The sequence below is a fragment of the Macrobrachium nipponense genome, chromosome 10 (assembly GCF_015104395.2).
Source record: "Macrobrachium nipponense isolate FS-2020 chromosome 10, ASM1510439v2, whole genome shotgun sequence".
NCBI lineage: Eukaryota > Metazoa > Arthropoda > Malacostraca > Decapoda > Palaemonidae > Macrobrachium > Macrobrachium nipponense.
In genome coordinates, this window is record NC_087204.1 from 28,379,707 (window position 1) to 28,405,228 (window position 25,522).

At 38.0% G+C, this 25,522-nt stretch overlaps 2 protein-coding genes across 4 annotated transcripts in view; one reads left to right on the forward strand and one right to left on the reverse strand.

Annotated features, from left to right (window-relative positions):
- The window catches only part of LOC135223521 (treacle protein-like), a 443,099-nt gene that overhangs the window by 38,013 nt on the left and 379,564 nt on the right, over positions 1-25,522 (forward strand). The window lies entirely within an intron of this gene.
- LOC135223520 (RING finger protein 207-like) lies at positions 4,263-12,712 on the reverse strand. Of its 3 annotated transcripts, none has more exons than XM_064261979.1 (8): positions 12,459-12,712; positions 11,138-11,490; positions 8,859-8,967; positions 8,186-8,338; positions 7,362-7,769; positions 6,371-6,546; positions 5,661-5,777; positions 4,263-5,093 (listed from the first exon to the last, which is right to left on the reverse strand). In XM_064261979.1, exons 2-8 carry the CDS (start codon positions 11,335-11,337, stop codon positions 4,847-4,849), a joined length of 1,410 nt encoding a protein of 469 aa, XP_064118049.1. In that variant the 5' UTR covers positions 11,338-11,490; positions 12,459-12,712; the 3' UTR covers positions 4,263-4,846. The 3 variants fall into 3 exon arrangements, with proteins under 3 accessions (XP_064118049.1, XP_064118046.1, XP_064118047.1); XM_064261976.1 differs by having other exon boundaries at positions 12,443-12,712; XM_064261977.1 differs by having other exon boundaries at positions 12,429-12,712.

Sequence of the window (25,522 nt, forward strand, 5' to 3'; positions counted from 1 at the left end):
CCCCTTGATTCCTATTTTTTCTATCTGATCTATAAGTTTGGAACCCTTTTATTTGATCATCATTCCCAGTCTCTTGGGAATACCAAGGTTTCACTTTATATTCATATATCTATTTTCTTTTCATTTTGGGTGGGTTAGTTCTTCTAAGTACTCTGTTTTTCTTTTTGAGTTACTCGTAACTAAACCCTGCGCATTCATCACTATGGATGGTTTGCGTGTTTTCCCCTCCTTCATTTAATACTGATAGTAGTAAGGATTTTCCCATGTCTCTTTCCTGTTCTGGTTATGTTGTTCTTTTTTTCATTTCAGAAATCTGACATTAAAAATCCAAAAACGTTTCCATAATATTTGATCTTCCTTCATCATAATTATTCATTTTGTGTCTGAATCTGCAATTTTCTCGCCGTTTCTGCAATATCCTCTGCATAATAAATACAGTTATTATCTCTTGAGTAGAATTTCGGAGCTGATGCTTTGAAATTTTTGCTGACACCTCTGCATATCTCATTGGTGGTTTGCTTTTCTCTTTTACCTGTATTTCTTGATTTCTCTCTTTATTTGTTTCTTTCTTATTTTGGATTTTATTACTTGGTTGGTTATTTATTTGATTATGATTCATGGCTACAGGGTGCATATATTTGCATTTTTTGTCGAACTTACATCCTTTTCCTTCTTTTTAGTTTTTACATATTTTTGGATGCAGATCTCTGCAATCATCCCCATATCCATCTAAGTATGCACATTTACCATATATTTCATAGTTTTGACATATCTTAGGATGTTTTGTAGTAACATCTTTCTCCAAATCTGCAATTCCTCTTTTCAAAAGGTGCAGATTTTGTCTTTCTTGTCTATTTTTTCCTCTTTCCCGTCATTGTATAGATCTGGGTAGAGCCTCTTCGGGCTTTGCTTTTCTGTTGTCATATCGTAATTTATTTCTTCGTAGGTATGCTGCTTTATTGCCTCATATGTAGTATCAATGAGTATCTCTGCATCCATACTTTTATCTTGTTCTTTGTTTTCCTTATTTTTTTTTTTTCTGTCATTTCATTTTTGTTTACTTCTCTTCCGTTTTCCTCTTCTTCTTTTTCTTCTTCTTCTTCCTTTTCCTCTTCTTCTTCATCCTCAACTATTTGTACATTCAATCTTGATTAATAACATTGTCTATCCATGATAGACATGTTGAACAAAAAATTCTTGTATCTTTTCTCAAATCTTGTATTACCTCAGCACACTGTGGATGGGTCGGAATGTTGCATGCAGCACATTTTCTGATTAGGTTTTGTGGATTGACTATGCTATACCAAACCTTACACAGTTTGCATGCTTTTGGCATTCTTTTTCCTAATGCATCAATTAGTATATTCACAAGATTCACCTTATTCATTTTCTTTGTCGGAATATGTTGGTTTATGTATATTTTCTTTATGAGTCTCTTGACCACTTGGATTTTATTTGGAACTTCTTCAATTATTTTCAAGATGTTTTCATTAGATTTGTTCCAGTTTGAAGGATTATATCCTTCTAATATATCTATGAATGCTTTTGTATCTTTTTGGTTAGGACTGTTGCTGATTTCATAGATGAGAAATGCCAGTTCCCTTCCTGCTACCTCATCGTATTGCGAATCTGCTAGACACGCCAAATTACGCCACCTTTTCCCGCAGTTGGAACTTACTGCCATCTTGTTCTGATTTATAGTATTACACTTGATAAACTAACTTAGAAGACGCTTTATCCTACTATTTTCACACTAATCTTATCACCGATAGTTCACGAACACTAGATATTTCTCAAATTCTAGTCGTATGTTAAACTTGTGATATCTGTTGATTATTGTGACTTCACGCGGGTACGTCTCACCAAGCAAGATGGCTACTGAGAGAGAGTTCTGCCACTCTCCACATTCCATCTCTCCATACTGAATCTTACGCTTTCTCCAAGTCTATAAAGCACAGAATATTGGCTTTGCATACTCCCATATCTTCTCAATTATCTGTCTTATGGTGAAAATTTGATCCACTGTTGACCTTCCACTTCTAAAACCACACTGCTGTTCTCTAAGTTTCTCTTCTACTATAGGTCTTATTCTGTTAAGTATTACTCTCATGAATATCTTCCCTGGGACTGACAGTAAACTTATGCCCCGATAGTTACCACACTCCCTTTTGCTTCCCTTATTTTTATATATTGGTATCATAATTGCCTTTTTTCCAATCACTTGGTACCACCTCTGTTTTCCAAACTATGCTAAAAACAACTCTTAATGCCTCTATCATCCTTCGTCCTCCTGCTTTTAGCATCTCAGCAGTTATCCCGCACACGCCAGCAGTTTTTCCATTTTTTACAGATTTTAAGGCCCTCTTTCACCTCTCTGCACTAATGTCTTCTTCTTGTACCTCCAGGGCCTCGTTTAAATCTGCAATGCACTCATCCCTACCGGTAGTATCAACATTTAGGATCTTTTGTTTCAAAATATCTTGCAACAGATTCCTTTTCTCCATTTCGTCTGTGACCAAGTTTCCCATCTTCATCCAACATGCCATCACTCCCTCCAACTTCTGGCTTGCGTTCCTCAAGAATCTCACAGCTGCAAACATAGCCCTGCTCTCGCCAATTTCCATAGCTTCTTCAACTTCGGTAGCTCTTTCTTTCCAAACATGTTTTGGTCATGCTTCATCTATCACTTAGTTCTCTCAGCTTTCTATTTCTTTGTCTTTTTAGTTGTTGTTTCTTCTCTAGGTCTTGTTCATCGTCCATTTGAACTCTCAACCTTTGTTGCTCTTCACTTAAAACTTTTGCTTCATCACTAAACCAAGGTTTGCTGTTACTTCTCTTATAACCTAACACCTCTGTTGCTACGTCCTTAGTATCTGAACTTAATATTGCCCAGGATTCCTCTGAATCCATATCCATATTTTCCATACCAATTAATGCCGCAAATTTGCCTCCTACCTTCACCTCATACTGTTGTTTAAACTCTTTCATTTCTCAACTTTATTCCACATCAAACTTTATAGTTCTCCTTTTTCTTGATTGGCCTGTAACTTTATTCTAATCTTGGATATTACGAGTTTGTGGTCAGAAGGAACACGGCAGCCCTAAAAGTTCTGGTGTCTAATATAGACTTCTTCCATTTCTGATTTACAATAACATAATCTATCAAATTTGTACCAGTCCATTTGGCGACACCCATGTAGTTTTGTGCTCTAATTTATGGTTGAAATATGTGTTTGTTATAGATAACCCAGATGCACCACATAGCTCTAGGAGTCTTCTCCCATTATCATTTCTAGCTCCAATTCCAATTTTTCCAATTGTCCCTGAAAGCCATCATACTCTCTTCCTACTTTAGCGTTAAAATCCCCCATCAGTAACAACATATCATGTCTTCTAACCCTCTGTATAACTCCAGTTAGCTTTTCATAAAATTCATCCTTCTCTTCTTCTCCACTCTCTTCAGTAGGGGCATACACCTGTATAACAGTGATGTTTGTATATTTACCTCGCAACCTGCAAGTGACTATTCTCTCATCAATACATTCATAATGCTCCACCATTTTTTCAGCTTTCTTACTCAAAGCAATTGCTACACCTCTCTCATGTTCTCCCTGGTCTTTACCAGAATAGATGAACAACACATCCTCTATTCTTACTTTCCCACACCCAAGCCACCTAGTTTCACTCAATCCAGCAATTTCCAAGTTGTATCTCTTGATTTCCTGTGCCACTAAACTTGATCTTCCTGTCATATACATTGTTCTCGCATTTAGACATCCAACTCGACAACTTTCTTTTGTGTTGAAGGGTGGCCGACTCCCTTCTGGTGAGGCACCTCTGTGACCATCTTCCACCAACCTCCTCCCACCAATGTCTTGGGGGTTTGGGAGGAAAGCATCATATGAGGCCAGTTCGAAGTAAGGGACCAAGGTCCATGGCCACCCTGGCTCGGGCCTCATTAGTATCCTCAGGACCATGGTGAAGCTCACATCTCCCAATGTTCGCAACCCCAACTGTATCAGTTTCTGTCGTAGGGTATCTTTTTATGATGCAGGTTACGAGCCCACACCAAACCCTCCCCATTTATCCGGGCTTGGGACCGGCATGGCAATAAGTAGCCAATGTCAAACTTAAAATCTGTAATACTCCAAAGGACTGATACCGTTGTCATCCTTAAAATCTGTATTACTTCAAAGGAATCATACCATTGTTGTCCTTAAAATCTGTATTACTTCAAAGGACTCATTAAGAAATAAGCGAACAAATGTTATAGATTGTTTTATTTGTGGATTATGTGTGCCAGGTCAGCTAGCAATATCACTCTCCATGGGATGATTGAATGCAAGTTTGAATATTTGTATGAAATTAAAATCATGGTGAAACAGTATTGAGTAGCTAAACCATATGAAAGGAAACAATAACAAAAGTTTCAGATCATTACTACAACACCTGCCGATCGGTTGTGTCAGTATTTCACTCTATTCTATTTTTCTAACTAATAACCTCGGCCCCTCCAACATATTGTTTCAGTTTCTGGTTCCCTGATACCTTGTAGCATCACTTTCTTTTATAAAGCTCTTTTACTACCCCCTGCATTTGCGGTTTTATTGTTACAAGTTCAGAGCCTCTGATGACATCAGTACAACTTCAGCATTCATGATAATCACCACAAGAAGCTCAGTATTACTTAGTACTAATGCAATTTCAGCTTCTTTGGCACCAATGTTACAACTTCGTCCCTTTGTTATATCATTGCTAGGTATAGCCTCTCAATCTCTCTTGACGTCATTCGCACAGTTCCATCCATTCTGATCCTCACTGCAACTTCAGCTATCTGATACCATTGCTACAACTGCAACTCCTCTGATCGGAAAGGAATAAGAACTCCACAGTCACTGATGTGCACCACATTGAAGGGCTTGTGCCTCGTGGCGACCTCAAGGACATCTAGCCCCTTGGTTACCTGTCCAAAGGGACTTCGAAAAGTGTCTTTTGGATCGTCACGAAGACACACAGCAAACAGAGATCCGAACTTCCTTTCTAATTCCCCGCCGACGCCACACACTTGACCAGCTTTCTTGGGTTTTGACCAGCTGTAAATGATTAGATAAAAAGGTCAGTGAACTGACAGATCTGTGAATGAATAAGAGCTCTTGTTGGAGACTAGAAGTATTTAGTTTTGGCACTTGAGTATCATTTACTAATGGGTAAGTTTTCCAAACCCTTCAAATGTCAGATATGTCAAACTTGATATTTAGGTAATTAGCATGAATTTTATCATTATGAAAAAGATAACTCAAATATATAGTCGATGTGGAGCACTCAAGGTGCCAAAAACCGACATCTTTTTTGATAGGTGACTGTAATTTCCATGTCAACAAATCCCCAGTTCTTGGCTAACTTTATAGAAAAAAAAGTTAGTTATATCCATAAGATCACCCTTTCAATATATCTGCCAAGTTTCTTTGGGGTCTGTTTATCTGGGTACACACACACTATATATATATATAATATATACTTATATATATATATTATATATTTATATATTTATATATATATAGATATATATATATATATATAGTATTGATTATATATATATATATATATATATATATATTTATATATATATATATATACATACTTCTGTAACCCTTTCTTACCTGCCACCCCATTCAAGATTATCCATCAGTGCTTCTCCTCCCAGACCCCCACGACCTTGGTAATCTCCCCCTCTGATGTACTCCCCTGGCAAGTCTCTCTCACTGACGCCATCAAACCTGTTAGGAATTGAATCTGAATTAGCATGCGATCATGGAAGTGGTGAATGTGGCTTAGTTTAGTGAGACATCATTGCTGCAACTAGGTGAGAATGCTTAGGTTAGGTTAGGTTTGGTTAGGTAGTTAACTTGATTTTTGATGCCTTGAGGTGAACCCATATGAGGCAACACTATGAAATGCTGGTTCTAAGCCAGGTTGAAGAAACTGGAACAAAGTAGAAATAAGTAAATATTTCAGACATGCTGGAGCAGTTTTGAGAACATAACAGTTTTTTATGGATACATATTAAGATAAAACCAACTGGTTTTTGCAGGATCTGACCTTTTATGTTGTTGTTATTATTATTATTATTATTATTGGATGGATAAGACTCTCTTAACAAAGGGGTGCTATATATTAAAAAGAAAAAAAAAATCTAAAAGCATGCCTTTTGTATTTATGTGGTGGCAGGTTAGGGTGGGGGAAGAAAAATAATTGCAGTGGACTCTTTAGATCTTTCATTTCATTATAACTTTGTGGCTTGTTTCAAGTGGCCATCATTGATAAATGAGCAAACTAAAGTCTCCATGACTATGCACAGGCGAACACTCACTTTGTGCCCTTGTAGGAAGGTCCAAGTGTTCCTAGGCACAGCGCTATGAACTGCTGAGCTCTTCGCATTTTCCCATCAAGGGTGATATAGATTCTTCCAAGTTTCCTCTCTCCTGCCTTGATGTCCAGGAAGGTAACAGGCGCATCGTTGTTCATGCAGGAAGTCAGGATCCCCAACTGAAAGAGGTAAAAGAAGGCACAGTTATGTTTCCTTTTGTGGTACTGGATTATAATGACATGGTTATTGCACTTTTTGGGTTATTGTTCATCACTAACAACACTGCTCACAAGCAAGTCGGATTAACTGGCGATCAGGGGGCATTAGCATGTCTCGGAAATGGCTGAAAATATTTATAGAACTGGAGTGCAAAGCCCCACCCCAAACCATGTCTAGGCGCAGTGCCCCAAGTTAGGTTAGGTTAGGTTAAGGGAAGGTGATATCAGGATGTATCAAGTTTTTTTTTTTTGTGTGCAGTGATTAGCATAAGATATTCTTACACCCCCTGGTCTGCAATGACTTCACAAAGTCTTCATTGTATTTAATGTGGAGCCATCTGAGGTCAGTAAACTGGAGCATATTTGATTACTTCCTCTATGCTCATAAGCATTAACAAGCAACAATGAAAGGCATCAAAGAACTCTGTCTTGTACATTTCTTTGCTTCCAATAAATTTTATCGCAACATTTTCTTGCAACTGTCGAGTCAAGCCATTCTATATCATTAATATTTCATTAATTCACACTTCAGAACTTTTTTCCACTAATATCAGCTCTTTCATCTTAATTTTCTAACTCTGCATTCTTAATATTAATTAGTTCCCATGTCAGGATTTTATTACTGCCATTTTTATTTTCAGCACTTTCCTGTCAATAGTCAGCCATGTTACTCCTTTTTACTTCAACAACAATAATGCTCTTATTACCCAGAACTTCTTTCATCCTATTTCAGCCATGATACTGCTTCTACTCTCAGAGAACTCTCTGTCACCTACCTTAATTGCAACGCTGAAAGCAGTGGAAGCAGACTGCAGGGCATGTACATGAATTCCTGTTCGCTCGACCATAACTTTGGCCAAACACCCATTGTCACTGAGAGCCATGATGGCTGGTCTCGTTGCAATGACACTCAGCATTTGGGGCTTCTGGGACTCATCTTTTCCACTGTGGTCGAGATTAGAAACCCTTTCTCGAATTTCTTTAGCCTTTTCAAATACTGAGGTAATAGAGGCCAAATCCTTGGCGGCGTAGGCGTTGCGATGTAATCTGGCTGTCTCGTGCTGGAGGTAGGCTGCCTCCTGAAGGTCTGAGATGTCCAGCAGGCTTCGGACGACTGCCTCCGCCAGTCGCTTCACAACTTCCGTTGAGTTTTCTGTAGACAGTATCTCGGCTTTCTCTTTTACCTGTCAGTTACCAAGATAAAAGGGTAATATTCATTTTCTTTTATTTTGATGAAATCTTTATGTACAAGAGCAACAATCACTTGCAGTTTGTGAACACTTTACATCAATTTACGAATCTACTGTTGTGGTGATGAAATGCTGCAATTTGAACCGTGACAATGAATTCCTGGTGTTTTTAGGAGTTTGATTTAAGAAAAGTAACTTTGGGGCTTAGAGGACTCAAGAGAGGGAAGTAAGTTACCTTAAGTTGTCTTAGGAGGGCAAGTTGGAAGTTGACTAAATGACATTGGACATATTATGAAGCAAGCATGTACTACTCTTCTTCATTTAACTGTTTTTGGAAGATGGAAATTAACAAATTGATCATCAGGGATGAGTTCACCTCGTGGATGACCTCACCTCGTGGATGACCTCACCTTGTGGATGACCTCCTGAATGCGACAAATCTGATGTGAGGGCTTTGGATGCTCTTCGAATAGGCACTCGCCACAGGCAGCCACCTCACAGCTAGAACACCAGAAGGACAAACGGAGATTGTGCTCCGTGCACTTTGTGCCATCATCTTTAACCTGAGAGGAGAAGTTAAGTATATCTAAGTTTTACCAGACCACAGAGCTGATTAACAGCTCTCCTAGGGCTGGCCCGTAGGATTAGATATTTTTACATGGCTAGGAACCAATTGGTCACCTAGCCACGGGACCTACAGCTTATTGTGGGATCCGAACCACATTATATCGAGAAATGAATTTCTATCACCAGAAATAAATTCCTCTGATTCCGCGTTGGCCGAGCCAGGAATCGAACTTCGGACCACTGGATTGGTAGCCGAGCGCGAAAACCACTCGTCCAGCGAGGAACTACCTGGGAGGAGAAAATGTTACTGAAATGGGTGAAATAGTGGACAGTACATACAGTGATCAAAACTGACATAGCAAGGTACAGAGAAAATTCCATCTTTCTTAAAGCATGTACCTCTCCCATCTATTTGTACCCTTCTTAAAAGAAATCCTTCATGTAATAACTTTCTCAATGAAAATTTTTTTGTAGATGACAGGATCTTAATTACAGTGGGTCTTATGAGTGACTTACTTGCTTAGGGGCAGCTGGAGTATTAATGAGTGATTCAGGCGAAGCCGCGAGACACTGGATGTTGAAGTTGATGGGGAGGTCGTCGACCTCTGTGTTTGGGTATTTGGCTCTGGAAGGGAAATCGGCAGGGTCAATAAAGTACAGGGTTAGTCCGCCTCTGACCAAAATAAGGACGCTTTCGTACATAAGGTCATCTGGCTGCTTTTGGTCGAGGTTAAAATAAAGAAGAGTATATCACTCAGTATCTGACCTTATCAGAGGGAATGTTGACCTGACCTGACCGCGTCCATTCTTCTGCATTAGCCAAATGGCAATGAAATGACATAGAGAATTACTCATATCCTATAGCTCAGCGGTACCTGGACTGCTGATTTACGGGGAACCTTTCTTAGCTAAGGCAGTGAAAGAGAATGTGTGGGTACACATTTGCCATAAACACAAACTTTATAGTTTTTAGTTCAAAACGCAATCATGAATACGAGGTATATCCGTAAATTGAGTATTGTCATAAAGGTGCGTCCACACGGTCGAACAACGTCCGACAGACAAATATTGTTACCACATCATAGGCGAAGCAGGATGACGTCATAAGCGTTGAAACGATGGAGGTAGATCTGGCAACAAACAGTGGTACCAGATGAGGTTGTATACCACTGCTTTTTACTCAGCTCACAAGGCAAAGACCAGTAGACACTTGTTAATTGGTAACAGCTTTAGTCCGTCGGACATTGTTCGACCGTGTGGACGCGCCTTAACTATTGGAGAGTTTGGTAATTGAGAGAATAACTTCCTTTGAAATTTAACATGAATTGTAGGGAAAAGGGAAGAGGGGAAAAAGGCGCATACAATTTATGTCAGCTTTGTCGACCTTTGAACCTTGGGTTTGATCAGCCCTTCGTTTGTGACGTCATTGCTTGGGGGGGCATTTTGCTCTGAAAGGGAGTTGATAAACGAGAATGAGTTATACTATACCATAGGCACCACATGAAACTTGGGAACTATAAGATATAGTGGCCCAAATGGTGAAATACAATAAAATTCTAAATACTTTTCCTCCGTAGGGGGTTACTGCCATCGGTGCACCTCAAAGTTCTATTCTATTATAAATGCTTTAAGGTTGTTCTTTGTGTAAAAGAAAGATAATTAATTGCATATCCACTCGTTTATAAAATTGAGCTCAGATCTTCCGTTTATTATTATGAAACGATCTCAGGTTGCAAGCACCGTCTAGTGCAACCGACGCTTTTCAACTGATAGGGTATCAAGAGTCCTTAATGAGTAATCGGCGTACCTTTTGAGATAAACCCGTATTGGCTGTTTGAACAATGGTGACTCAAAAAAAAAAAAAAAAAAAAAAAAGAGAGAGAGAGAGACTTTCGGCCGATGCAAGGATGAAAATGGCGTTTGTTAATCAAAAAGGTTTTTGCGAATTGTCTATAGGGCATTACTGACCAGAGCCCCCTTGTGTACGTAATTCGTACTAAAGCCATTCTTTATCATTTTTATCACTAGTACCACAAAAGTAACAAGTGTCGAGTCGTTACAAGAAGCATACGGGAGTCCGGACCAGTCAGTGACTTTTATTGATATGAATTCGTGTTTATTCCAAAGAAATGCCCGGTAGGAGGTGCACTGCAGGCGCTACACAAGCTTGTTTGCAGTGTCCCTTCGTCCCATAGCTGCACCTATACTTTTCAGCTTCCTTTCTTCAGTCTTGTCATCCAACTACTCTCTTTTCACCTTCCAAAACGCTGAATGGCCAAAGGTGCCTATTGCTTGGCTTTACAGCCACAATTTCTTGAACTAGCTTTCTGTTACTCCACAGAAGACTACTATCTAACCCATTCATAAAAGTTTAAGGATGCTGAGTTTCGAAGGATTCCATCCTCCAGCAGGATGGAATCCCCAACGGTGGATAATGGAAGGGAGCATTAGAGAAACGTGGCTTAAAAACAAAAATTATATAAACAATCGGTGACATGAACGGAAGTTTCTATGTAAGTAAACAAGACGTCAGAAAAATGGAATGCAACACAGAAAATTAACTTGTAATCATAATATTAAATACTTATATATATATATATATTATACTTATATATATTATATTATGATATATATTAAGTATATAATATATATATATATATATACGTATATATCTATATATATATATCTTCTATATATATATATATATATATATATATATATATAATAATATATTAAATATACTATAGACATATCCATATATGTAATGTAGTAGGACAGACACTGACTATGCTTACCTACACGCCGGGCACATGATGTCCCCTATGGCAGCCAGTTCCTTCACGCAAAGCCTGCAGAAGGTGTGCCCGCAGCGGGGCAAGATGATGGGTCGCCGATGCCCGCTGTCGAAATCGCAGTGGCAGACGCCACAGGTCAGTGCCGCCACCGTTGTCTCGTTGAACGGGTTACTCTGTTCGATTGGGCATGCCTCCGCCATGTTTTCTTTCTTATTTCTTTTCTTTTTTTTTTTTAGCTTGGTAATTTGGGGTTGAGAGAGGGGCGGGGTGGGGATGGGAGGGACTGCTGGGTGTTGAGTAGGGGAGGAGTTTGGACGTGGCGTCGTCAAGGGCGAGTATCTTCTGCTGTTGTCCTATGAAAAATTGGAGGAGATTTTTTTTTTTATTTATTTTCGTAATTTAGATCATTCGAAACTCAACATCCTTAACAATTTGTTTTCACGAAACTGTGAATTTCTTATTATTATTATATTATTATTATTATTATTATTATTATTATTATTATTATCATGTATGGAAACAAAATGTAACTATGGACCTGACGCTCCAAGTAGGTACACCTTTCACTTGAGCACACCACACGAGAGAAGGTTTTTTTGACAGATTTAAACAATTGTAGCTGATTGGCCCCTATAATTACCACTAATCCTTCGGCCTCTTTAAGAACAAAGACCATAAACAAATATATTGATCCAGGACCGAGAATCTGACGTTAAATCAAACATGGAGTCTAGACCACATTCATACTTCACAGGTTCAAGATGCAATGCATTACTACCCTCATGCAGTTAGTTCTTTTATTTTAATGATTTACTAACATTTTTATCTATTTATTGACTTAATTTTTTTTTTCTTAAATACTTCTGTTTCCCCTCAACTTCGGTTACTTCTTTCTAATGAACACCATAATCTTTAGAAGCTTGAATTTCAAGTCAGTGCTCGTGTGTGGGCTTGTTCCACATGAATTGGGTCCAACTTTTGAATAAAAACATTCTCTGTACATCTTGACCTATTTTCGTACGTATGTGACATATCTGACAAACTTGCGTTACTCGAAGAACGCTCGTGACTCTTTTGGAAAACGTTTAGAAAGTTATTGTTAAGCTCCTCTGAAATGTTCCAGACAAAATAAAAATGTTATCTTGGACCCCGCCTCCCCCCCCCCCACCCCCCCCCCCCCCCCCAACATAAAGAAGAAAACATTGCGACAAAATATAGGAAAAGTTTGTCCTCTGAATTTCTAAAAACCAGACATGCAAAGTGGATTTTGACTCGTTGAACAATTACACACATTCTCAAAAATACCTGATGATACAGACACCTTGCCTGTCCCTGGTATAGCACCGAAGATGTCGTTGCTCAGGAAAACTGGAGTGGTAAATCACAGGTGAAACCGGTGGGGTCTCGCTCTGATGAACGAAGTGGGGGTTCGGTTAGAGGACCCACAAATTAAAATAGCTAATGACGGTGATGATTACGGTCTAGAATAACTGGAGCTATACGAACTCTAAATCCGTCCTGAGACTGCAGTGGAGACCAGATCGTGAACACTGAACAAGGTTTGAAACACGAGAGGCTGTTTGCTGTGAAATGATTAAAGAAGATAAGCGATAAGGCGAATTTCATCATGTGCCGATACCACATGAGTTTCTGATAAGATACGTTCTATTTTTAATCGCCATTTTAGAGGGGGAAAAGTGGCACGTTTAGTGAAGGCCGGACGTTAAAATTCGGAAGTGCAATTGAGATTTGTATTACATTTTAATTTTTTTCTTTTATTCGCGGACTCTTCTGTATTGGTAAAATCTACTTACCGAATAGAATTCTGATTACACTTTTTTTTATCACTATTTGTACTCATTTTAGGCCCCATAGGGGGATAGTGACGTCAGTGCACCTCACGTGGTGCATTGTAGGCCACTAGCTGCAATCTCATTCATTCCTTTTACTGTACTTCCTTTCATATTCGCTCTCTTCCATCTTACTTTCCACCCTCTCTTACAATTGTTTTAAAGTAAAACTGCTTTGAGGTTTTCCTCCTGTTTCCCTCTCAGCGCTGAATGACATTCTAGGTCCCAGCGCTTGGCTTTCGGCCTAAATTCTGTATTCTATTCTACTTACCTTGGGGTGATACCAAGCGACTCTCAATAGTCGACTAAAGGCCAAGTACATAATTCGCTGCTTAAGTCAAATAGTGGCACTTTGGGTAGCAATGGATTGTTCTCATACCATACATTATATATATATATATATATATATATATATATATATATATATATATATATATATATATAATATATATTGTGTGTGTGTGTGTGTGTGCGTGTGTGTGGATGTATGTATATATAAACATACACACGTGTGTATGTGTGCAACAGCTCAATATTTATCTCGGCCATTGCTATTAACCTGACAATCAGTCCAAGATAACTGTAACGGAATCCGGCAAATGATCTGTTCACCTTCAATCACTGTTTAATTGATATGAAATGAAGACCTCATTAGGGAAACCCTGAGATCTGCAACGTCAAAATAGCCTCACGAAGATTAATTGACTTTATACCACAAACTGCTGTTACATTAGTATGTTTAGAGATGTTAAAAAAAAAAAGACATTATCTGATATTTATCCACTTCGAAAAATAATAATGAAATTTATTGTTGTCAATAATGTTCATTAGATTCGTAGGTATTCATTCTCATTCGTCTTGGTAGTTCAGTGGAATCGCCAGGGACTCCACCGTGTTAGTTTCATCCCAGATCAATTCTCTTCGGGTCATCGGTGTCCCATGATGACATTCTGGTTCTTTCGAGCCAAGGAAGGGCTGGTTTCTCGGCTCCTCCTCACCTCTGGATTTCTGTGGTCTTGAGAGGAACCAGAACCGATCGTAACTCCTAAAAAGTCTAGATCAGAAAACGTCTCATTTTATATCCCAGAGCTTCAATATAACATCTACTTACGTGTTTTATATAAGGTTATATCGGCAGAGCGGAAGTATTGGAGAAATTTGTATTTAATATGCGTCTGGCAGTCGAGACAAATGTGGATATATCGTTGACGTAGAAATGAATTTTCTAACTTATTCAGTGATATGTATATATGGGTTTGAAATATATGAATAATATTGTCTGTGCTGTTTTCCGTTGAATAGAATGAATAGTAACGTAAGTGTAATTAGCATCTTTAAAACATTGTCACTTTCTGTGGTTCAATGTATCTCGAGTCTAATCTGCCTAATGTCACTACTAGCACTTTCCTGTTATCCTCTCTTCTTGTCAGCCCTGGTTTTCTTCGGTTTCACATTCAAACTACCAACTAAAGTTACTAAACGTATGTCTATACACATCGTTTATTCATTGCTACCCCACACACGGCACCAGTAATACACTCTTAGGCACTTGATGAATTTTTGTTACGCTACAGCAAGGTCACAATCCAAATGACACTAGAAGGATTGGCGGGAATGGCGCTCAACCGTTGTTTTAAGTCTCTCTCACGGCTATAACTGACTTGTCTGTATTATAGACTGTGTGCAGCTTCTCCTCTCTCGGGACGATTGTAATGCAAATGTCAGCAAAATCAAGGTTTGCTGTTATTGGTTCAAGGTCTCGTGTTTACAGCTTTCCTCCAATCACTTGTAAGAAGGGAAGCTCCGTTCAGTCTTCATTTCGCGCGCTTTTTGTTGGTACCTTTGCTTTACTTTTATGTTGCGTGAGTTCGTCCACTATGGGGTGGTAAAGTAGTTAGTTGGACGAAAGATATAAGCTCTGTACATATATATTTTTAATACACTGTGTTTTGTAACAGGAATTTCATTGTGGACTTTACCTAACACACACACACACACACACATACACACACACACACACACACACATAAACAGAGATTGAACAAAAGGAAAATTAAATAAACTTCCGTTTCTTCCTTTTGTTTTGTTCCCGATTAACGGGTCCGTTTCTCACTACGCTTTTAAAACAGGAGTTGGGGGAATAATGCAATCAAGCCCCAAAAGCGAGTTAATTTGTATAATTCAGAGCAGAACATTAGCTCTTGATGCGAATGTTCACGAGCGGCGGAAGCTGCCTCTTAATGGTATAACCAGGCGTAGTCTAGTCAGTGTTTCAGCGCCCCGATTTGTAGCCAATTAAATGGAAAAACCCGTTGATTACGAAGAACGGAATTGGTGAATTTCGTTTTTATTTATTTATTTATTTATTTATTTATTTATTGTTTTGTTTCAGGTTCTGACTGAAGTTTTTTTTTTTTCCGCAAGGAGTTAGTGCAACTCCTTTCATTCCTTTTGATATACCTCCGTTTATATTCACTTTCTTCTGTCTGATTTTCCTCAATCCTCTCCTAACGATTGTTTCAGAGTGCAACTGCTTTGAGATTTCCTCCTGTTACACCTTTCGAACTGTTTTAACGTCCATTTCCGTTTCAGCACTGAATGACCTCCTAGTTCCAGCGCTTGGTCTTCGGCGTAAATTCTGTATTCTGTTCTACTGCTTCCAGCTTCACTTAAAGAGATATTGGTTTACGGATGCGTAATATCCTACCATATCTTGAGCTTGCTTTTAATTTTTTTTTTAATGTACTGCGATTTCTGCAGTGTCAGAGGATTTGTGTAAATAACTTTACAAACTATTTTGTAGCTTATGCTTTCCCTACGTTCTCGTCTTACAGTCAGTTCCACGTTGGCAGAGTGGATTTCGCCCTCAGCTACTAATCCGGTGGTCCGAAGTTCGATTCTCGGCTCGGCCAACGTGAAACCAGAGGAATTTATTTCTGGTGATGGAAATTCATTTCTCGATATAATGTGCTCCGGATCCCACAATAAACTGTAGGTCCGGTTGCTAGGTAACCAATTGGTTCCTAGACACGTAAAAATATCTAATCCTTCGAGCCAGCCCTAGGAGAGAGTTGATCAGCTCAGTGGTCTGGTAAAATTAGAATATACTCTCTCTCTCGTCTTGTATTCTCGTACTGTATCATTTTACCTGTGACAGAGAAAGAGACAAATATAGACTGAAAGTGTCAGGAAATGTTATATTTATTGTATTCAGCTGAAGGCGACCATTTTACTAGCCTGATTTACGAATTTTATTCGTAGGCCTATGAAATGCTTGATTGTTTGTGTTTGGAGATAGTCATTTATTTGTTGTGCTACATATTAATTTATATCAGCGTGAAGTTCTTGCCAAAGCTTTATCTCCATGTGTATAACCGTATATCCGGCCTTACGAACCCCCCCCCCCCCCCCCCCCCCCCCCCCCCCCCCCCCCCCCCCCCCCCCCCCCCCCCCCCCCCCCCCCCCCCCCCCCCCCCCCCCCCCCCGCCCCCACCCCCCCCCCCCCCCGAAATCAAAGATTTGGCGTACGAAATTACATATGCCTTTCAGAGTAATAAAATGAAGTTTGTCTCTTCTGGAGTTGGCTTTTAAGTATTTTTTTCTTTCTCATAAAAGAGAGATGTTTGTGTTGTGAAGTGTAGAATTCTCAAATTATGATTTATAATTTTTTCATAAAAAAAAGGAAATATTATGGATGGAAAAACTGTTGTATTGATTTAAGTATGTTTTTATTTAAACAATAAAAATGGAAGGATTTTTTTAAGGTGGAAATTTAGCTTAATTCAAGCAAGTACACATACTCACATCAGCAAATGGAGAAAACAGGTTTTTGAAGTGGACCGGTCCGTCCAAAGTCAAAATATACTTTGACTCTGGGTCCGTCAACACGATGAAGGAGGAAGAGGTTGTGTTCTGCAGTACCAAATAACCCGAATACACCTATACCCATCAAAATTTCATGCCAGTTTTCCTCTGAAATGTTGAAGCGGCATTATTTAGTGCCTCACGGACGTGACCCCACGCCTGTGACGTCATCGGCTCTGGGAGAGGAACTTCTACTAGCTGGCCCTTGGCGGTCGGAAGGAGTCTGCCTCTCTCTCTCTCTCTCTCTCTGGTATGTAGAGAACTCGCTACTTCACTTTTAGGTCCTCCTCTTCCTCCTCCTCTTTTTCTTCTTCTTCTTCTCTTCCTCTTCTTCTTTCTCCTCCTCCTCCTCCTCTTCTTCTCCTCCACCTCCTCCATTTCCTCCTCCTTCTCCTTCTCCTCCTCTTCTTCTTCTTCTTCTTCCTCCTCTTCCTCCACCTCCTCCTCCTCCTGCATTTCCTCCTCCTTCTCCTTCTCCTCCTCTTCTTCGTCTTTCTTCTCCTTCCTTCCTTCCCTTCCTTTTCCCTCCTCCTTCCTTCCTTCCTTCCTTTCCTCCTTTCCTTCCTTCCTTCCTTTCCTGCCTCCTCCTCCTCCTCCTCCTCTTCTTCTTCTTCTTCTTCTTCTTCTTCTTCTTCTTCTTCTTCCTAAAAAGTTCTATGAGAGTCGGACATTATCATCGCTATTTCCACCAGTGTTCGATTCGTATATATTCATTTATCCACTTGACAGTCTCCTCCTCCTCCTCCTCCTCCTCCTCCTCCTCCTCGTCTTCTTTTAAGAGTTGGTAAAACTTTAACATGACCCAGAGGCCTGTCGAATGTTGCACGAGAGGCTGGAGGTATATATGTCCACCAATTATGGCTCGATGTCAAAATATTTTTCCCCCATAGGAGAGTTGTGCCGCCAGTGCACCTCTTGCCGTGCACTGCAAGCATTGATTAAAGTTCTTTGCAGCGTCCCTTCGGCCCCTAGTTGCAACTAATTTCGTTTCTTTCATTGTACCTCCGTCCATATTCTCTGGCGGTAGGTGGAAAGATACGTTCTTCTTCTTCTTCTTCTTCTTCTTCTTCTTCTTCTTCTTCTTCTTCTTCTTCTTCTTCTTATTATTATTATTATTATTATTATTATTATTATTATTATTATTATTATTTATAGACAATAGCTTCTCATATGTAATAGAAAAGTAATTACACTTGAAGCTCACAATTCAAAATTTTATTTGTACGTTGTTGTTATTATTATTATTATTATTATTATTATTATTATTATTATTATTATCCTTTTCCCATTTTACTTCAACACATTTCCCTAACGTACCTGCACTATCAACGCAGAATCGCTATGAATTATGAATCGCATATATATTGGCTATGATAGGGCTTTTGACGGCGACATTATTCATCCCAAAAATAGGGGTGGGGGGAGGGGTGCCGATTTCGGTAGTGAGAAGACATAAAAACAGTCATTATTTTTCGACGATGACGATAAATGCCTTGTTACTTTAATGAGGCGTTATTTATTTGGGAACTTTTTTTTTTTTTTTTTTTTTTTTTTTTTTTCTGAAGAGAACAGTAAATATTTGTTGAGGTTCATATTGATCTGACATTTATTTTTATAGATTCAATATAAGTATAATTTTTAGCAGTTACCTTACACGGACTGTATATGAATGTTAATTATGTTAATAATAACATTTCGTTTCAGTTTAGGTATGCATTTTATTGTAGCCACTTTTTGAAATCGTTTTCCCCCTGCTCAAATGTATATTTTTATCGTTAGTTCTGAAACCCTCTCCCCTCAAATTATTAGAAAAGGAAGTGAAAATATCCCTCCCCCCCCATCCACTTTCAAGGTTTATATATAAACCCTAAAAAGAGAGAGAGAAACCATTATGTCATTGCCATAAACCTCGTCTTTTGTGGCTGAAAGATGCCGCTGTTTCCTCGTCAAGTTTTCGCATCATAACCTCCGGTCGTTGGCGACCACCCACCGCCCACCCGGTGGGGGGGGGGGGGGGGGGGGCGGTTTACGGTTCGCTCTCGAGCTCGAGAGCCGTTCGTGTAAACAATCCTCTGATGACAGACCCAGTTCACACGCACATTAAACTCCAATCAGACCAGTCACACTTGATGGCTTTAGAATAACGATTCACCCAACTTGTGTGTTTGTGTGTGTGTTTGTTTCAGCACGTATACGCAGTCTCATTACTCATATTAGGCTTTAGCAAGACGGGATTGCTAAGATTTCGGATTCTTTAAATCTAAACCATCCGTGTTTATTGAAGCCCAAATACGAGCAATATGAATATACGTATAGTAGACAGTGCAGATGTGCGACTATTTTGTCAGTGCATAATCATATATACACTGTAATTGTAATAACCACAGTGCCCTCTTCTAACTTCTCGAATTCTTCACACTTTTTGGATACGCCTGTCACTACAAGGCCTTATATCCAAATGCAAGCATATGAAGTAATTCTGATGTGCGGACATTAGAATTGCTTCGTGTTGTTCCATTTGAATGTGAGGCTTTACAGTGACGAGTATGCATATATATATATATATATATATATATATATATATAATATATATATATATATATATATATATGTGTGTGTGTGTGTGTGTGTGTGTGTGTGTGAGTGAAGAATTCGTAAAGTTAAGAGAAGTCCTTGTGGCTATTACAACGACATACGTACCTGATAAAAGGAGACCAGAAGATGCTATATATTTATGTATAATGTATATACTTTGTACACTGCACACATTACATTTTATGCGTTTACTGCGAGTTAGCCTTCATTGTCTTCAAGTTGGTTTAGCATCCAAATAATTGATTATACTTCACTGTCGAGAATTCCGTGATTTAATTCGAAGTTTCCTCACCGTGTGGAGAAATCTTCCCAGAGCTTCAGAACCCACAACAGAAATTCATTTGATCTCGGTCCAGAGAGGAAGAGGAACTTTTAGTTTACATAAGCCTGTCAAAAGGATTTTCTCCTCGATGTCCTGCGTAAGCCGGACGAGGCAAGATGCCTCCTGTTTTGCCGACAAGTTTCCCGGAGTCCTTCGTCGTCGCTTGCAATAAGCTCCTTTGCCCTCTCTGGGCCGCGTTCGTTGCATTGCAGAATAAATTTTTGGCTGCTGCTTCTCGCGTCGGACCGAAGTTGAAGAGAGAATGGCTGCTGGTAGATTTACATTTTCTGCCCCGGGGAGGGAACGGAGGATGATAGGAGGAGGAGGAGGAAGAAATGGAAGACTTAAGGGAAAGTGAGGATGAAATTTAGGAGGGAGAAACTCCAGTCATGCGAGTCAGGACGTTTTCAATTACAAGTGGAAATGATGCGTCGGTGTTTTGAGGTTTTATGGGGGAAATGAGATGAGCAAAGCGGTTAAAGCATACTGCTGCTGCTTATGTCTGTGGAGAGAGAGAGAGAAGAGAGAGAAATGAACGGTTTCCAACGTGATCATAACAGGCAAACAAGCATCCCTCCTCTTCAGAGCCTCCTGCGAATAATTATTTTTAAACCGAAGTGTTGTTGACCTCTTCCTCACTTCGGTCGCTCTGAGGCCCCATTGTGACCTATAACGTCGGCTGCTAACTTACTGAGGCTAGAGGGCTGCAAATTGGTATGTTGACCCAGCCTCCAATATCCTCAGACATACCAAATTGCACCCATTAGCCTTAGTAGTTTTTTTTATATTTAAAGTTAAAGTTAGCCATGATCGTGCATCTGGCACCGCTATAGATGCCAACAACACATTACCAACGGGTAATGGCTGAAAGTTTCATGGGCCGCGGCTAAGAGTTGCATGGGGCGTGACTGAATGTTTCATACAGCAGTATACGCTGTACAGAAAAGTAGATTTCGCAGAAGAAACCTCGGCGCATTTTTTTTACTTTTCACAAAAAAAAAAAAAAAATTACGAATAGAATAGTAGATTTAGTGTGATTTTTGGAGAGAGAGAGAGAGAGAGGCTTAATTTGCATTGTATTTTCAGTTGAATCTGGATTTAGCGTCGTTCACTTTGATTAGTATGTTGAGGCGTTAGTGGCCATAGTCGTTGCGACGCCAGTCCACTGTATTCATTATATATTTAGTCCAAACCTGAGGAAAAATTGAGTAAATGTTGATATCTGACACTGAAGAAAGTTGTAGCTTCACCCCCTTGAGAAAAGGAAGGCTATAGTCTACATTAAAGAATAATTTGAAACTTAATTACGTAAACATAATATGATTAAAAGAATAAAAAGTTCGAAAGCAAAAAGACTAGTGATTTTAGCAGTTGAAAAAATGGAAATAAATGTTTAAGAATAATTTCCAAAACAATTATAACCATAAAGTCACCATTTTCAACATTTCGTTAAAAAAAATACGCTGACCTAACTAACCTTTGTCGAAATACATAGTAAATATAATATATTTACTAGGTATTTCAGCATAGGTAAGTTAAGGTCAGAGTATCTTTTTTAGGTAATGTTGAAAATGCTGAATTTATGGTTATAATTGTTTTGGAAATTAGTCTTACTTAAACAACATTTATTTCCATTTTTTCAACTGTCAAAATCACTAGTCTTTTTGCTTTCGAAATTTTTATTCTTTTTTTATCATCCCTTAAGAAAAGGAAGGCTATATGCTTCAGAAAAAAATTTATTGAAATTTAGTTAACAACATATAATTAAGTTTTTCAACATATGCTAGTTTAATTCAGCATTGGTTATGGTAGTGCATATATATATTATATAAATATATATTATATTTTTGTTTTTGCAGGTTATAGGATGCTTGATTTATAGTCAAGTTTCTTTTGTTATAATCACGGTTAAATCTGTTGAGAAAACTTGAGTGCGTCTAGTCAGATAACTTCGGCTAGAATAACTGGCCTTTTTTTTTTCTCCTAGTTTTTTTTTCTTTATTCCATTTAGAATGACCTTTGATCTTTTACTTCCCTCCGCGAGGTCCCTCTTTCGACGAACGGAAGGCCTATAGGCTTTAAGGAGGCCTACGGGAAGAAATGGAGATTTCGAGAACTGTTCTAACAAAATGAAAATCCTACCAGTTCCACTTTTTATTTTTTATTCGAGTTTATCCAGTTTTCGTGGCTCTTCAATTCGAACACTGCCTCGGTTTTCCATCGGGTATATAGTATATGCACTGTATAATTATTATTGTATGTAAGTGTATATATATATATATATATATATATATATATATATATATATATAATAGATATATATATATATATATATATATATATATATATATTATATATATCTATATTATACATATATATATATACATATATATATATATATATATATATATATATATATATATATATATAGATATATATATATATATATATATATATATATATATATATATATATATATATATATATATATATATATATATAACGTACTACAAAAAAAATTATGAGGTTAGAATGAGAAAGAGGAGACACACATAGCTATCAAAGAATCTCACTTTAAGTAGCTCTCTCTCTCTCTCTCTCTCTCTCTCTCTCTCTCTCTCTCTCTCTCTCTCTCTCCGGCCTTTGCTCACTGCTGCTTCTTACAGTCTCATTACTCGGTTATTTCACGCACTCAGCAAAAAGGAACCGACCCGTGAGATTTATATGGTCAAATTAAGCTGTCGGAAGTGGATGGAAGTCGGGGTATGGTGAGGAGGCCGGGGGGGTGAGGGGGGGGGGGTTACCCCGTGAGGGATGTCTTTGTGGGGGCGGGTTGGGTTGTATGAATTGGCTTCCAAAGATAAGGCTTTACCGATAGTGTAGGGAAGGCGGACTATACGGATAAGCTGCATGGTTTTTGCGGCAGCGAATATCGACGATATCGGTCCGTAAGTATATGATCTCATTTCGCTAATGGCCGGTAATGAAGCGGTGGAAATGAAAATTCCGAGAAGGAGACTTGGTATGTCTAGGGCTCGCTGGCGTTGTAAACAGTCTCCTGCGTTTTCTGTTGTGGGTATGTAAGGGGGAGACTCAAAGTAAATTTGTTTGCGCGTTTTCTTGACAGTTAAAATTATGGTCCTTTTTCGTCGACGATTGGTTTGTATTTGTAAACGTTGTGAGCTTTGTGGGTTGTAGGTTTTAATTAGACGTAATACAGTTAATAGTTATCGATATTGCACCCTGAATTTGGTGTGAATTATGAGTTGAAAATATGATTTGCATTCTCAAACTTAATCATCTGAAAACAATCCACCAGGTAATGGCTTCTTATCTATTTTACCTTATACTTTTAATCTGATGCTTTTTTTTTTATAGATAAGAGCCCAAGTTTCTTTTGAAATTATTTTCGCCCTTTTCTTTCTAAAAGACTTAGAAGTTTGTTTTATCAGAACGAAAACTAATTTTATGTGCACATTTGAAAACATTTTGACATTTTATTCAAGACTGTCATGTACATACAGAAAACGGGATGATAACTTGTCAACAAAAATGTCACGCGAACAGATCTTCTTGAGTATTATGGTTATGATCTCTGTTGGTTTGACAGCGTCCAGAGGTCCTAACCAGATTTATGCCTTCCTTTCACACCTTCCCAAACTCTGGAAGGGCCCTTCAAGCATAGGACCAGTTTGAAATCTAAACTAACCAACTGTGCATGTGTGTGTGTGTGTGTGAGCGATTTGTTTGGTAGAAATGCATCGCCCCTTCACTTTTAACAATGTTCTATTATTCCTCTATTTTATTCTTGTAATCCTTTCATTTATCCACCTTTTCCACCCTCAGTGTAACAAGGAAAGTTTATTTTTCTTTTTTCTCTTTTTTTTTATCAGATTTCAATCTTTCTCCCTTCTACATTTTTTTTTACCTTCGTTATTGTTTATTTAATATTTACCGACATCCTTTTGTTATTCCTATTCTAACGGCTCTACTCTTTAAATTCACTCATTTTTTCCTTTACCAATGTTTATTCTCTCTCTCTCTCTCTCTCTCTCTCTCTCTCTCTCTCTCTCTCTCTCTCTCTCGTATTATGGTTACAAGTATGAAAGTTATACTCGACAATAATCCTCTGTAAGTTCAAAAGCTCCGAAGCTCTCTGCATTCTTTGCCCGCGAGCGCGCATGCACACACACGCACATATATATATATATATATATATATATATATATATATATATATTGTAATTATCACCAGATGACCTTTTGGTTTCAATTAACGCATATTAATAGCAATTTTATCAGACAGATTACCACCGTAATGAGCTTATCACATCATTCCTGATTGCAATGTGTGTGTGATATTTAACCTAGATTAAATCAGGCAAGCCAAAAACGCCTGGTGTATACTATTTCAAATGCCTGTCTCTGTTACAGTTAACTTTTAATGCTCTCTCTCTCTCTCTCTCTCTCTCTCTCTCTCTCTCTCTCTCTCTCTCTGGTTTGGTGATCTCATTTTCCAATCTTGTCATTCGACTTTGTGAAGGTTTGTAGAATAAAGGGGAAAGCGCTTATATAATAATAATAATAATAATAATGATAATAATAATAATAATAATAATAGAGCAACAAATCCACAGGTATGTTCCCCTTTTCAATGTAACAGATTCCTGAAAGCCTTCTGTACAGATGAATTTTTAAATATGATATAATATAATTATATATAAATGTGGATTTGTTTCTTCCATTTCAAGACTTATGCTACTGGGAGTATTTTTAATAATAATAATAATGATAATAATAATAATAATAATAATAATAATAATAATAATAATAATAATAATAATAATAATAATAATTTGCATTCGTAGGTGGAATTTGAGTACCTAAGGTGCTCATGGAAATTGTTACACACACACACATATAGATATATATTAATAAATTCAAGGCTTTTAATTAAAATAAGGAAGTTGATAGGTTAGCATAGTAGACCTTTACAGCACATGAGATATAAAACTCATTTTTTTATCATTGGGAACGCTGAAATTTTATTTTTTGTAAATAACCTTTTTAGATTATTATTTTTTCTAGCTATCGAAATTATTTTGGATACATTTAGAAATACGTAGGCTTATTATTTTATTTTTGTTATGTTATTTTATGATCGATTTTTGTCTTTATTAAATTAGATAAATTTATTCGTTGTAACCAGATGATTAATCTGATAATATTCAATGTTTTAAGCTTACTGATCACACCCAATCTTTATTGAGTTGTAACGGAGTTATTCAGACTGATAACTTGGTTGATGAGGCTGAAATTAGTGGATGAATTTGGCAACTGCGTTTTCAGTGTTTAATTCGAAATGATTCTGTTCACTGGGTCGATATTATTAATTGGATTCAGTTTCATCTGTTACTTGAACGACATGTCAAATTCAAATGTTGAATTCAAATGATCTGATTTATTAATGGGCCTTATAAATTTTGAATTTTTATGGGTGGTATTAATTATTAATTCGCTTCATAAAGCAAAAAGGGTTAGTAAGATGTGATTTGGTATTTGTCTCAATGAATAGAAATTGTTCATTATATTCGAACTTATGTATTTATATTCAGAGTATAGATTTTTTAGTTCCATGTTGAACGAGTGGTTTACGTGCTTGCCTACCGGTAGTCCCAAGTTCGATTCCCCACTCTGCGAACGTGGAATCAGAGGAATTTATTTCTGGTGATTAGAAAATAATTTCTCGTTATAG

Coding starts and splice junctions, on each gene's coding strand:
- LOC135223520 (XM_064261979.1), bottom strand. CDS start 11,337: ATGGCGGAGGCATGCCCAATCGAACAGAGTAACCCGTTCAACGAGACA. Junction 8,339..8,858: donor CTCCAGCTGCCCCTAAGCAA/GTAAGTCACTCA, acceptor TTCTCCTCTCAG/GTTAAAGATGATGGCACAAA. Junction 5,094..5,660: donor AATCTTGAATGGGGTGGCAG/GTAAGAAAGGGT, acceptor AATCATTTACAG/CTGGTCAAAACCCAAGAAAG.